General features: G+C 47.4%; 1 protein-coding gene across 1 annotated transcript in view; it reads left to right on the top strand.

Moving 5' to 3' along the window:
• The window catches only part of LOC111150031 (exostosin glycosyltransferase 2), a 139,650-nt gene extending 133,302 nt beyond the window's left edge, over positions 1–6,348 (top strand). Inside the window, exon 14 of the mRNA XM_022507348.1 lies at positions 5,579–6,348. Coding sequence (XP_022363056.1) covers positions 5,579–5,717 — 139 coding nt within the window. The 3' untranslated portion in view covers positions 5,718–6,348. The remainder of the gene's footprint in view (positions 1–5,578) is intronic.
• The last annotated feature ends 8,058 nt before the right edge of the window (positions 6,349–14,406 follow it).

Genomic DNA, 14,406 nt, shown 5'->3' with positions numbered 1-14,406 from the left:
CTCAGAGAGTGTTAGAGTGGTCCTTACAGAATAAGATACTGAGTCAGGTTTCCACAGGCTTATTGGATCTTCCTGGAGCATCCATTTCTGGGGTCTCAGTCACGTTCAAGTCCTTAAAGCCTGGAGGATTTTCTTGTACAAAAAGTTGTTTCACTTGGTCTAGATTCTTCTATGAGTGTTTCCTCCTTCTTATTTCTTATTCTTACCCTCTAAAGAATCCTGTACTCTTTCATATATAAATATCTTACCCAAAAGACATGACTTTTATCAGCTGTCAATGCGAAATAATATGTGATTTGGGAACTATCTGTCACGGTGTCATAGAAATTACACAGTCAAGGGCAGTGATATTATAACTGTCATAGCTCATCTAGAAGAGACCCCAATTATAGTTATATTGGACTACATGAAATTATTATTAAACCTACCTCCATTCTTTATGTTTGGGTAATTGATTAGGCTGAGTTAAAATGGTGAGGTTCTAAGGTATAAGATAGGAATTTAGGGTGAAAGGTTGGCCTGATGATGGCCTTGCTGTTCATGCTAAGGCTAAACAACTCCTCTAGCACCTCTGAGATAACAAATATAAAGAGACTTAACATGCGGCGAGGGAGATGTAAGTTAGATAGAATTATTATTAAACACTGAAGAAAGTAACTGAGAGGGATGTGGGGGCTTCTCTTGGAAATAGACTTTTGAAAATAGAATAGGCGACTGTCCAGATGTTGTGAGGCTTGAATCAGATGCTTTCAGAGTTTATAATTAACCACAGTGAATATAAATGCACGCACACACATGTGCGTAACAGTCTAAAGCTTCACGTGATAAGCGCTGTGCGGGAGACTCAGAGTATTACCAGTGATCAGAGGAAAGAGAAGCGACTTCTTGCTAGGAATAATTTTGTAAAAGGTGACACCTGTCAGCCTTCAGAGATCACTAGGATCACCGAGCAAAAAGAGGCAATCCCAGGCAGGGGAGACCGGGTGGCCAAAGGTTTCAGTCAGCAGGGTAAAGGCGTATCTGGCAAGCAGTTCGGGTCCAGGCTGGCTAGAGTGTAGAACTCTGGCCTGATGCTGCCAGGCCCTAAAGGAGTGCCCAGTGAAGGAGTCTGAACTTGTTCTTCAGGCTCCAATATGCCTCTGAGGGTGTTTGAACAGGGCAGCATGGTCTAAGTATTGTTTTGAGATTCTTTTAGAAGTAGTGCCCAGAATGGAATGAAGGTGAAGAAATTGAAGAAAGCACATTTGGAAAGCTTGAACTAAGTTGAGTGTGGAAAGGAAGGGATGGATTAAATTACAAGACATGGGTTTGTGTTTTTCCCCAAAGGAAGATATGCTAGAACTAGAGGTTATAGGGAAGGAATTGACAGAGGGAGCTTAGATCTCAAGTTAGAAAGAAATGGTAGTGCTGTCCGCGGTGTGAATGATACAGTTAGGAGGAGACTGCGGTTCACGAGGAGGGAGTGTGGACGAGTGTGGATGGTGGCACCTTCAGCAGTGTAAGTCATGAGGCAGGCAGAGATTCGAATTGTGGGTCAGAGTAAGGGGGAAAGATCGGGGGGTCTTGCCCTCTGTGTGTGCAGATACAGATAGAGAGCAAGTACCTGGAAACGTGCAGCTAGAGCTTCAGGAAGATGATGAAAACAAGGGTAGATACTGGAAAGACATCTGCCCAGAGATGGCCATTGACTAGAGAAAAGGCAAGGGCAGAATCTTGAGAAACTGACATTTAGGAGACAGAAAGAGTAACTGAAGAGAAGGCAGGAGAGAAGCAGTGTCTACGGTGCACAGAAGCAAGGGAGGAGCACGCAACATGCAGCCTGGGAAAGGGCTTTGAGTTAAATGCTCAGTGGTGACTTTGAAAAAAAATAATGCCATAAAGTGATGGGGCTTAAGGGTTATGGCGTGTGAGTCTGTTTAGGGAAGTGGAGTTAGTGAATGTAGAGTACCCTTTTGAGAAATTCGATAGGGAACAGAGGAAATCAATCTTGAAATCAGAAACTGGGAGCAAAACTATTTGGATTAAAGATTGAATCACTAAATTATTAAATGAGGCACTTAGGTCGGGAGGGAGGAAGGCATGATTTAAGCCATCCTGGGTAGACCAAGAGATGGAGTTACAACTGTAGAATTGTTCATTTGTTGGTTTTTTTTTTTTTTAATAGTTTCCTTTGCAGAATTCACAGTTTGCACAAAACAGCAAAAGAAGTTAACCACTCTGCAAGTTATGACCTTGTGTTAGGTTTTATGGTTTAATAAGCTTATTTATTCTTATATTTGGGGCCTCGGAGCAGAAATCTCGGTTGTGTAGGAGCATAGCTTTTACTGCCCAGCATCCACTTCCAGGATTTGCTGTTAATTCTTTAAGAACCAGAAAAGCAAAAGTCTTTGTAACTGTCCATTTTGACCAGTCGTTTCACCAAGTTAAGGCAATATGGCAGACAGCAGTGATCTGAAGAAAGAGCATTGTATTTTGATTCAGGCCCATCTTTGTTCAAATTATGGGTTTGCCACTTAGTAGCTGTCTGACTTAACAAAACTGATTTGCCTTAACCTGAATTCCAGTCTTTTCGTCTCCTAAAATGGGTATATTAATACCTATCAAATTACAGTGTCCATTCATGGGTTTAACAAATCCCTATTGAGCATCTTTGTACCAAACACTGTGTTTTGTCCTGGAGATGATTGCGGTAATAACATTGGAAAGCCTGTAACCTGGTGCCGGGCCACATCCATCTCCTTCCCAGTTTCCCTAGCATTTGTCCCCAGGGCTCCAGGTTACTTTAGGTAATTGGATGTGTTTACAAGGAAAACAGAAAACTGGGAGTCCTTCTTCCGCAGACGCTTCCAGCACTTCAGAGGAAGACAGTGGTTCTTAGTCCACTCGTACTAGATTAGAAAACCAACCCCGGGGAGCATTGACTGACTGGACCACTGACAGGAGAGCTCAGGTGAGCCACTGGCAAGCGGCCAGCCTCACCACCTGCCCCAGCCTGCGGCCCAACCCAGAGCCCCTGTGTGAGAAGAAAGTAGGGAACTACTGTTAGTACCTGGCTGGGGAGTTAGGGACCTTTACCACACCGTGGCCCACGACTTCTCCAGTGCAGGCTGTGTGGAGAGAAAGAAGCACTCACTAGGCCTGGGTTAGCCAGGGGCAGCTGTCAGCAAGTCAGCTGGCCTGCACCCCAGTGGCCTCTTGCCTGTGGCCCAGCCCTGTTGGCACATCTAGTTACAGAGAGACATTGTCCTCAGTGCTCTCCAGCAGGCTGTGGAGCCACTGTCCTCTGCCAAGAACCGTGGCTCTTCTTTAATACAAACTCACTGGTCCCTGTGCTGGGCACGGCTGGCCTTGGCTGGCCAGAGTCCACAGGCATGATGACTGGAAACTGGAAGAATCCGTCCATGTTTATAGGCAGAAGGACTGCCAAGAGTAAGACCTTGGAGAGACTGACTTTGTCTGCCACCACCTTGACCCTATGCTTGGAGGAGAGGGAAGTCACTGTGCTCACTCAGTACCCCTTTGCAGAGACGCCTCAGCCTTTTCCAGGGATCCCCTCGGACACCCTGAGTCTCACAGGACTGCCAGCAGGAGGGAAGGTTGTTACCCATGAGTTACGGTAGTGTGAGGGAAAGCACAAAGGCTCTCTTGCCTGTGTAGACCTGCATTAGAGACCCAGCTCCAGCACTTGCCAGTGTAGATCTGCATTAGAGACCCAGGTCCAGCACTTACCAGTGTAGATCTGCATTAGAGACCCAGCTCCAGCACTTGCTCGTGTAGACCCGCATTAGAGACCCAGGTCCAGCACTTGCCCATGTAGACCTGCATTAGAGACCCAGCTCCAGCACTTGCCAGTGTAGATCCGCATTAGAGACCCAGCTCCAGCACTTGCTCATGTAGACCCGCATTAGAGACCCAGCTCCAGCACTTGCCTGTGTAGACCCACATTAGAGACCCAGCTCCAGCACTTGCCAGCTCTGGGGCTTCGGGTCTCAGCTTTAACTGCTCAGCCCCTAACAGGAAGCTCCTGTAAACCAGCCCTTGGGGCTACCAAGGGGCCTGCTTCAATGAATCAGTAAATGATGTTTGTAAATTATCTGGCACATAATAGGTGCTCAGCAGTTCATTTCCAGCCCCTCCACTTGGACTCGGGAATTTTATTCACAAATAAATTCGTATCAGCTCATCATTAAGATTTTTTAGTCTCAGGAGCCAGACTGCCAGGCTTTGGCTCTGCCTCTTACTGTTAGTTGCCCTTTGGAGGTGTTACTCAGCCTCTCCATATCTCAGTCTTCCCAGTGTAAAATGGGAATAACAGTAGGGTTGTTGGCATGATAGAGGGGTTTCCTCATCTCCGTAGCGCGCTTGTAGCACAGCCCAGAGCCTCTGAGACCTCTTCGCTGTTGACTTACGATGGTGGACATGGTGGTGGTAGCCAAAAGAGCTCCGAATGGAATGGTAACACATTGTTTTAGAAACGTAATGACCGAGAGGAAAGAACGACGCCTGGCTCCTTATAAATTGGTTTCTTCCTAAAGCTCCAAAGACTCAAACACTTGTAGATGAAAATAATTTGAGACAAGGCTCCTGGTACCTCAGGATGGAAGAGACTTCTGGTCTGTGTCTTGAAATTCAGCCGCTCTTGGGTAAATGGTCCTGCCTGATTGGTTTGTTCTTACCGTAGCTCTCTGGTGCCTGGGCCTGACTTGAGGGGAGACAGTACTAACCTTTCCGAAATCCATCCTGGAGGTTGAAGCCACGTTCACGGGCTTGTTTCTCCCCTCTGGTCCAGATACCCCCTCCCAGCTGTCACACTCAGTTGGCCTGAGTGACCAGAACCATTTCCCACCAGTGTGCCTGGCCCGCTCAGCCCCAAGAAGGTTGCTCCCGGGCTCCAGGGGTGATACGGAGGGGAGGACATGTCGTCTCCCCTCCCGCAGAGCTGCCAGGCTGTTCCTTCACAGAGCCCGATGGTACTGCTAGCTCTGGCCTGGGAACGGCGGGCATGGACGGCAGCTTTCTGCTGGCCAGCAGTTCAGGGATTGTGCTCCTTAAATGCTGGTCAAGTGAGGGAAGGGTTTATTGGGTGAGGTTCCCCACCTGTTACCTTCTGCCTTTCACTGCTCCAGGTGTAAGGTCCTCCCCTCGGCCTTTTAAACTTTAGGAAGCTAAAGCTCAGATGCAGGACCCTCTCCCCCCTTCGTCTTCTCTTCAGCTGGCACACAGGGGGTTAAGAATTGTTGGCAGTGAATCCACCTTGGTTTGAGGCCTGTGTGTACTGAGGGGGAAGAATGACTGGAATTTGAGGGGGAAGGGAAAAGATACTCTGACCTCTGCAGGCCCGTGACCTCCAGACAGCACCCCCTGTTCACTTTCTCCCCCTGAACAATAGTCACGGTCCCCCCAGATCACTTCTGCTGTCCACACCTTCCCACCCTTTTGTAAGAGCCCAGGATTTCTTGTGTTGATACTGAATAGTACGTGTTTTGCTCTCATCTGTCAGCCTCTTGAATATTTTCTCTGTTTTCCTCACTCCTTGCCCACTCATCCATCACCTGCCTCCTCTCCCCAAACCCCTCAGGTCTGAGTGCATCAACAAGTTCGCGTCCGTCTTTGGGACCATGCCTCTTAAGGTGGTGGAGCACCGGGCTGACCCTGTCCTGTACAAAGACGACTTTCCGGAGAAACTGAAGAGTTTCCCCAACATTGGCAGCTTATGAAACGTGCCTGGCGGAGGTCTGAATGTTGAGCTTAGATGGGGAGAACACAGACGCCCCGGCGCTCTGCTACCAGAGTGTGGGGGATCTCTGACTGACATGCTGGGCCGGCACACCCAGTCTGCTTCCTCAAGAACCGGAACCTGAAGAGAGTGTCGAAGCAACTTGAATGGTGCGTGCCCGGTTCTAGTGTTTCCTATGATCTCTGATGGGTTCTTGTTGAAAATGCCAAATGGAAGCCTTTGTGGCACGCTCTGGGCTTAAATCCAGCTCAGGCTCCCCTCATTTGCAGTTCCAATAAGACAATCTGGGGGGAGGCATCACGGACCCTAAGACTGCGGAGAAGACAAACCTACCGGCCATATTAGATGTGGGGACTCAACGTAGATGGCGCCCATATCTCACCTTTAACTATTTCAGATCAGTGAGGTTTTTAGGCCGAAAAGCCAAACCAAGAACTTGGTGCAAAATCCCAACATCTTTCTGGGATTTGACATCTGCCCCGGGACCGGGGGTGCTGGGCCCACGCATGGGCAGAGGCCCCAGTGCTGGATTGGGATCCTTTAAGTTCCATGAACATTCCTCTTTGGTTTGGCTTTTTGGTATAATTAAAATAATTTTTTATTCCTTTTTATACTATGTCTGAAATGTTGATTATTGGGAATCCCAGGAACGTTCTTCTTTTTTTGTGTGTGTGCTCTTAACTCCGTCTTCTGGTTACCTCCAGTCTACCGTCTGTATCTGGGAGGGTATGTAGCCAGGAGGAGCGTCCAGGGCCGTGCGCGTCAAGTAAAAGATCCCCAAACTGTAAACATTCGGAGAGAAGATGCCTCCCAAAACTTCCAGAGGAATCTGTTTGCTTCTTGATTCGATCCAGTCAGTGTTTACAGGTCTTCTCAGGGAAAACAGCCTCCAAAGCCATACCCCGAGCTGCTCTCGCTAGTGCCCTGCTATACATGTCGAGGGAGCTGTGACCCCCGCCGCAAGGGGATGCCAAAATTTCCCTCATTCTTTCGGTGTAAACTGAACGTTAGCCAGGGAGGTTCTGGCTAATGTTAAATGCTGCTGCAACAACTGCTTTGCAGTAGTTGCCAGGATATTTAAATCGTTCGATTTCAGCATTTAGTAATATTGCACATGTGTGAATTATACCTCTTTAAGCCCCGTTGATGAACAAATCTACTCTGGCAAATGTTAGATGTTATGGATTCGAAACAGATTTCTCTGGCTCTAATATTAAGATTAGCCACAGTTTGGGCTTTAGCCATAACATATGTCCCCAGAACACAGAATACATGACAATTTGCTTGGAATATGGTTGTAATTACCGAAACCTAGCTGTGTGCCCGTCGAAATCACTCACCCACCACCCATTGTTCTCTTGAGTGACACGAAGGTGCAGAGTTACTCAGCGATAGCTTTGAAACCTATAGTTTGAACAAGAATCACTTCACATATCTTCCCATGGACTTCGAGAGGGCAAAGGAAACTTCAAGAAGCAGCTGAACCAAAAGGGGGAAGCACAAGAGTTTCATCTTCTCTCGCAGGGAGGAGTGAGACCACTGGACTGTTTTGGTGGGAGGGGCGAGATGCTGCCCCCTCCCGTCCATTCACCTTGCAGGTGCAGACATGGAAGCTGTGATTTGTCTGATGTGTTGCGTTCAAACACTGGTGCCTAAGAAATACTATGGATTTGAATAACTACATTCCCACCAGTAGGGGACGTGGGAAGGCGTGTAATCTCGTATTTACAATTGTGGGGATGCTAGGATGGAAACCAAGAGAAGGGGCATTGTGTTGTCACAGACGGTAAGTACTGCTGCCCTTGCTGGGGTTCCCTAACTTGCTTCCCAGGATTCAGGGTGGGTGGAGGGGCTGGGCCTCCCATTTAAATCCTTGCCGGCAGCCAAGGACGGCACCAATGCTCTACGCGTGTCATCCCCTCAGCCTCGCCCCTTCAGGTTTTCTGCTCTTTTTCATGTCCCTGGTGACATGTCACTGGGTCCACCGCCTTAGTGGCTGCCTTGTAATCCAGGCCTCCCTCTCTGATGGTAAATGTTTTCTCTTTCCTTTTTTAAAACTTCATTAGCCTTTCGGTTTTGGAAGAGGAGCACTTGGATCCAAGATGATTGGGAGCCCCAGGGGGCTGTGTTGGTGTGACTTTATCACCTTCTTAGGGGAGTCACTGGACTTCTCGGGGCTTGAAAACTCCATGCAAGGCACCTCACTACTCCTAGAAATATTGTGGGTTCAATCTGGCAACATAGCATGGAACGATTTCTGTTACTGAGTATTATATCCCAGGCACTTGAAACTTCAATGTTTCCATCTCATGAGCAGGCAGGTGGTGCGGACCACAAGGAGAAACCGGGGGCGATGGTACAGCCAGTGATCAGGCTTCATGGGTTCTGAGGGGGCTGGGGATGCCGTCCCCTTCCCCGTGTATCCCTGAGCTGCTCACAGTGAGCCTCACCCAAAAGCTTGGGCCGAGATCATCTGCCCTTGGGATGCCACAGAGCCTGGTTTCAGAAGCAGAACAATAACGCTAATTAAAATGTCATGTGCTGGCCTACAGCAGACAACAGCTGGTTTTAGATTAAGAAATCTTTTTTAAGAAATTGCATCTTGCTGGCCTGCACAGAAGATGAACCTGAGCTGGACCTGGCTCAGGCCTGGATGTGCACTGAGTCACTCGCCTTTGCCCCCAGGGACCTAACTGGGATGAGCCCACTTGGAATGCAGGTTGGAAACCCTTTTTTGCTGGTTAATATTACATAGCTCTTAATAGCCTTATCTCGTGTATTGTAGCAAGTCTTCCACATGTTTAGGCACGTCCCTGCCTCTCTAGGAAAATTGAAGAGGAAAATAACAACTTCTGTTCTCAGAATCTCTGGTTCTTTACCCGCTAATGATGCGATACCGTCTCTTCTCCATACTCAGTGTCACAAAGTTCAGAGCTCCAACCACCTGGCTCCTCCACCAGAGCCTTCCGTCCTTCCAGCTGTGCTGCCAGCTTGTGGTTTTCCAGGCTAGTTTCTCCACTGCCTTTGGAAAGAAGCACCCTCCTGGCACGTGCTGTCCGGGACTGGGAGCCGGAAGGGGCCGGCTGCCTCTTCGCTGTCATTCGTTGAAGGAGCTGCCAATCACCCTGTGCCCCAGTGGCTGCCTGGGATGGTGGTCTCTGGCCGGAGTGTCCCTCCCACTGAAAGATGTGGGTTCCTAGCCGCAGGCTCTGAAGGTATGATTGCCCAGGTAAAAGTCAAGACCCTTTGACGGAAGAAATAACAAGTAGCTGAAGGCAGAGGCTGCTTGGGAAGTGGCTCAGGTCTGGCGACATTTCATGGCTAGCCAGTGAGAGGGTCCCGTGGGAGCCCCGCTGGGAGAAGTTTGGGCTGACAGCGGTCTCCCGTCAGCCACCCATCCTGAGCCTGGTGGGTCTCCTTTGCTTCGGGGCCATTAGCTTCTTTGGGGGTAGGCTCCCTTTCCCATCTCTCGTGGCCCAGGTAGCCTGTGGCAGTGGCAGAAGCCGCAGCAGGCCGCTCCCCAAGCCACCCTGGCATGGAGAGGCGGGGGGAGAGGGCGAAATTGGCCCCCAGCCTCTCAGCCACTTCCCAAGGAGCCATTCTGGCAGGGCTGCTCGCCATCCTGGAGGGCAGCTGCCATTCAGGAAGACTCTGGAAGCAACCTGAGCCTGCCGCAGGGCCTGCAGGTACATGAAACCGGGGGCCTGTCTACTCACCTCAGCCCTGCTCCCTTCTAAGCCCTGGGGCTCCTGTCTGAGGCCAATGTTGGATACTCACCATTTTCTGAGTATGATCAGGGATAGCTTGTGGCCCCATTGTGCCAACCAAGCATCATCTGACGGTCTGTGAACAGATTTCATTGACCTCCTGGCAGGACCCTACTTGCAATGTGAAGGTTTTCTCCTCTCTTTAGGCTGGGTGCATTCTGGGCCGACCCACACCTCTCATCCACATTTGTCACTGTCAGACGGATGGGTCAGCAGGGATTTGCATCTCAGGCTCCGTGACTTCCAGGTTCCTGGGGACAGGGTGTGGGTCCACACAGGCAACTTTGTGCCATGTCTTTTTCACATCAGGCTCACCCATGCTGACATTACAGGGGAGATGGGCAGAGTTGGGGCCCCCTCTCCCAGCTTCCCAGGCCTCTCTCATTTTCAAGAAACGGTTGAGTCACCAGCATCTGTGCCTGGACTTCTGTTTCCCCAAATTTACAATGTTTTCGGGGGTAGAGTTGTCTCTTTCATTCTGCTCCCAATGACTGCATTTCTTCCCAGTCCTGCTGAAGGGTACGGAGCTGTCAGGAGAAGACAAAGGGAAGGATGCGTGCGTGGCTCCCGAGAGCTATGAGGCAGCTGTGTCTGCTAGAAGTTTCTCAGCAAAGCTCCGTCTTGCCTGCAAGCTCTCAGCAGAGCAGGGACTGGAGTCCATATGTCTTAGACCCAAACCCCCAGCCACTCCATATAGAGTGTTTCCTTATGGAGGCCACCATAAGCGGCTTCCCTTCAGAATATAACTACTTGGGCTTTTATTTATAGCCACCAACTTCTATCATGAGCACCTCTGCCCAAGAATAAACTCAAGGAGCGTCTGGTTTTCTGGTAATCACAGCCGAAGGACAGCCAGCTCCTTATTAATCCAGGTGAGGTAAGAGAACATTTATGCAGTTGTTCGGTTTTTCTAATCATTCATTCATCAGAGCACAGTTGCTCGACTCTGTGCCAGCTCCAGGAAAGAGAGGTGAATAAGACACTGTCCTGAGCTCAGGGCGCTCAAGTTCTCGTGGGCATTCTCGAGCTGTGTGAGATGCTGGGAGCACATCAGTGGCCGAGGACTCTGCACATACTTTTTAGCCCCAGCTGTAAGTGAAGAATCTGTTAACACTATTTCCTCCGGTGCCTGGTAGATGCAAGGATGTTTTCGTTTCCTCTTCTCATAGCACCGTTCCTTGAGTTGAATCCTGAGCCTTCCTTGGCCTCGAGAGAGTCCACTCCCACGCCTTAGTTTCTTCAACCAGAAACTGGACGTAGCAAGAGCACTTGGACCCAGGATGGTGAGATGGAATGATGTCTGAATATGAGATCTTTTCTCCTTCTCTTAACCAGGGCCTTTACGAGGTTGTACCTGGTGATGCTGGCAGCCAGCCCTCTTCCGGCCCCTATTTCTGCTCACCCTGTTACCAGAGAGCTTGGGGGTCTGGATCCTATCTGGCCCCGTCAGGGTGGATTACCAAATGAGTGGTTCTTTTGCCCCAGTCCCTTTCCTGTGCTATAAATAAGCCCCATGTTTATTTTCTTATGTTATTGAAATGAGCACTTGGGATCTGGGCCTCTTGACGAGTCCAGAGAGCGTCCATCCGGTGCCTGGGGAGGGCCCTGCATGGCTGGCTGCTGTCTGAAGCTATTTGGAGTCCTACCCCCTGTGTTTTGGATGTGGCTTAATTTCAATAGTAAGGTCTGTATGCAGCCGTGTATCTGCTGATTTTCAGGTTTCAGCTTTCTGCCAGCCTCAGTGCCTGCTTAGAAGTAAAGTTGTGTTTCTCATTAAGGGGATAACAGCCACAATTGAGGTAATTAACAAAAATTGTGCATTGGTGGCAGCAGCTCCTATAGGATTTCCAATAGTCTTTCTCCAGTAGACCCTGAAGGGTTTACCTTCATCCCCTCCCTTCTGCCTACCCTGTGCCCAGTCTCTGTTCTTGTTCTCTGGATATAGTCCCAATAACTTCTCCTGTAACAGCTTTGTTCTTGTCACCAGTTTGGTTCAATGTATTGACAACTTGGCCAAATGAGGATTCCATCAACTCCATCTTCCCCAGTTCTTGGGAGCTGCAAGGGATTTTTAAACCTCTCTTCCAGTTGCCAGTTGTGTCTTGGCTTTTCTTCAGAAGTTATAAGAATGAATATCCATGAATATCAGATTGATGCTCCATTTAGTCCCATGGCTACAGCATCTCACTGGAGAGGGTGACTTAGGGACAAGTGTCGGAATAGAAAGGAAACATCTCTCAGCCCAGTGCAGTATATTACAGGCTGTGTCTAGGTCTGAGAACTAGGAAGTGTTCTGATTTAGGACTTCCTGAGGAGTGACTTCTGCCTCCTTCAGGGCTTGACACCACATCACAGGTACCTGGTGAGACTATGGCCAGGACACAGCCTTGTCTATCAGAGCTTGGATTGAAGAGCATCAACTACTCAGGAAGGATGAGCCTGGCAAGTCAATAGAGAGATCTTCCTGTAGACACAACCTGAACCTGAAGTCTGTTAACAAAGAGAATTGTGCCTGACAATGAGATTTAATTCACTTTCAGAGAAGGGATCAAGAAACAGTAAATTTTCACTCAGATGTTTCTAGTCTACTGACTCCTAAATGTTCTTTTCCTTTAAAAAATAAGAAGCCTGGGGGCACCTGGGTGGCTCAGTGGGTTAAAGCCTCTGCCAGCTCAGGTCATGATCTCAGGGTCCTGGGATCGAGCCCTGCATCAGGCTCTCTGCTCAGCAGGGAGCCTGCTTCCTCCTCTCTCTCTGCCTGCCTCTCTGACTACTTGTGATCTCTCTGTCTCTGTCAAATAAATAAATAAAATCTTAAAAAAGAAAATAAGAAGCCTGATGTGATGGATTCATCCAGTCAAGCCCACTGATTGAGCACTTACTGTATACCAGGTACTGTTCTTCATGTGAGGATGCTACATGGATCAGAACAAAATGCCCACTTTCATCTAAAAGATTACATTCTAAAAAGGAAGACAACAAAAACAAGTAAATGAATATAATTTCAAATGGCAATAAATGTGAAGAAAATAAAGCAGAGTAAGGGGAGACCATGGCTGGGGCATGAGGAAGTATCTTAGATGGTTTGGTCAGAGTGACATTTAGGCACAGATGTAAATGTTGAGAAGGAGTGAACCATGAGGGTACCAGGCAGGGGGAACAGCTAGCACAAAGGTCCTCAGGCAGGAACAAGCTCAGCTTGTTTTAAGAGCAGCAAGAATGCCATGTATTTAGTGTGGAGAGCATGGTAGAGATCGCACCAGAAAAGTAGGCCAGAGCCAAATTGCAGGCCATGTAGGCGAAAAGGATTCTGGATTTTTATTGTGTGTGATGGGAAGACACTGGAAGGTTTTAAGCAAAGCAGTGATATCTGAATGGTATTTTTCTAAAAGATCATTTCAGCTACTGTGCAGTGAGTAGGCTACATGGAGCAAGAATTAAGCAAAGGAAATCACTTAGAAAGCTGTTTTAGGAGCCTAAGTGAGAGATGGTGGCTTAGTTAGACTTGGACAGTAGTAGCAGAGTTAGTAAGAAGTTATACTGGGAATACAGTCTTACTGGGCTTCTTGATGAATGTAGGAGAAAACAATGGAGGATTCACAGCCACCGTCTAGGTTTTTGTCTTGAGTAACAGAGTGAGTGGTACCATTAACTGGAATATGTCGAACTGCAGGGATGAAAGCAGTCAAGTGTCGAGAGTGAAAATCAAGTGCCTTACTTCAGGTATGCTAAGTTTGAGATACCTTTTGGACATCTAAGTGGGAATATCATTTAAGCACTTAGATATCTAGAGCTCAGGGGAAAAGTTAGGACTCAATATGTAGATGTGAATTAAAACCCCTAGACTAGATGAGATTGCCCAGAGAGTCAGTATAGATTGAGAAGAGAAATGGACTAGCACCTGATTACTAGGCCTACTCTAATATTTATAGAGGGGAAAGCAAACAAACAAACAACAAACCCCAGAAAACCAGAAAAGGACACTGAAAAGTTGTTGCTGGTGAGTTAGAAAGAAAGCTGGGAAGGTATCCGTGAGATACACTGTGATAAATTAAAGATGCACATTTTAAGCCCTAGAGCAACTACTAAAAACCTTTACAAGAGGCATAGCTAATAGGCCAATATTGGTGGAACACCAGAAATATATGAATCAAAAAGATAAAAAGAATAACGTAAACAAAGACAGGACAAATAAAAAAATTAAAAGAGTAGACTTAAACCCAAATATGTCAGTAATTGCATTAAATATAAATGGTCTAAACATTCTAGGTAAAGGGTAGAGATTGTCATTCTGAATTAAAGAGCAAGAGCAATTAAATGCTATCTATAAGGAAAACACTATAAAATAAAGGTAGAGTATACTACACAATTGTGAATCATGAAGAAAGTAGGAATGATTATATCAATAAGGGACAAAATTAACTTCAAAACAGGAATATTGCTAGGGAGAAAGGAATTTTTCATATTAGAAAGGAATCAATTCATCAAAAAGACAAAACAAGTATCCCTAAATTAGGCACTGAGTAATGATGCTTCAAAATATTTAAAGGAAAAACTAACAACTGAAAGTGAATAAGAACATCTACAATTATATTTGGGTGTTTTAACATTCTTCTCTTAGTAATTTTTAAAATATTTTATCTATTTATTAGAAAGAGCACAAACCAGTGGGGGTGGGGAGAGGTTGAGGGAGAAGCAGACTTCCCACTGAGCAGGGAGCCTGATGTGGGGCTTGATCCTGGACCCTGAGATCATGACCCGAGCCAAAGATAGATGCTTAACCAACTGAGCCACCCACACACCCCAGTCTCTTAGTAACTGATAGAACAAGTTGATAGAAAAGTCAGAAAGATACAGATAACTTGAATAATACTATCAACTGTCTTAGCTTAATTGACAGTT

This window comes from Enhydra lutris, unplaced genomic scaffold, assembly GCF_002288905.1.
Source record: "Enhydra lutris kenyoni isolate GAN:26980312 unplaced genomic scaffold, ASM228890v2 scaffoldscaffold22, whole genome shotgun sequence".
In the NCBI taxonomy this organism is placed as follows: domain Eukaryota; kingdom Metazoa; phylum Chordata; class Mammalia; order Carnivora; family Mustelidae; genus Enhydra; species Enhydra lutris.
The sequence above is the reverse complement of the archived record's forward strand: the minus strand, read 5'-3'. Positions and strand labels throughout refer to the sequence as shown.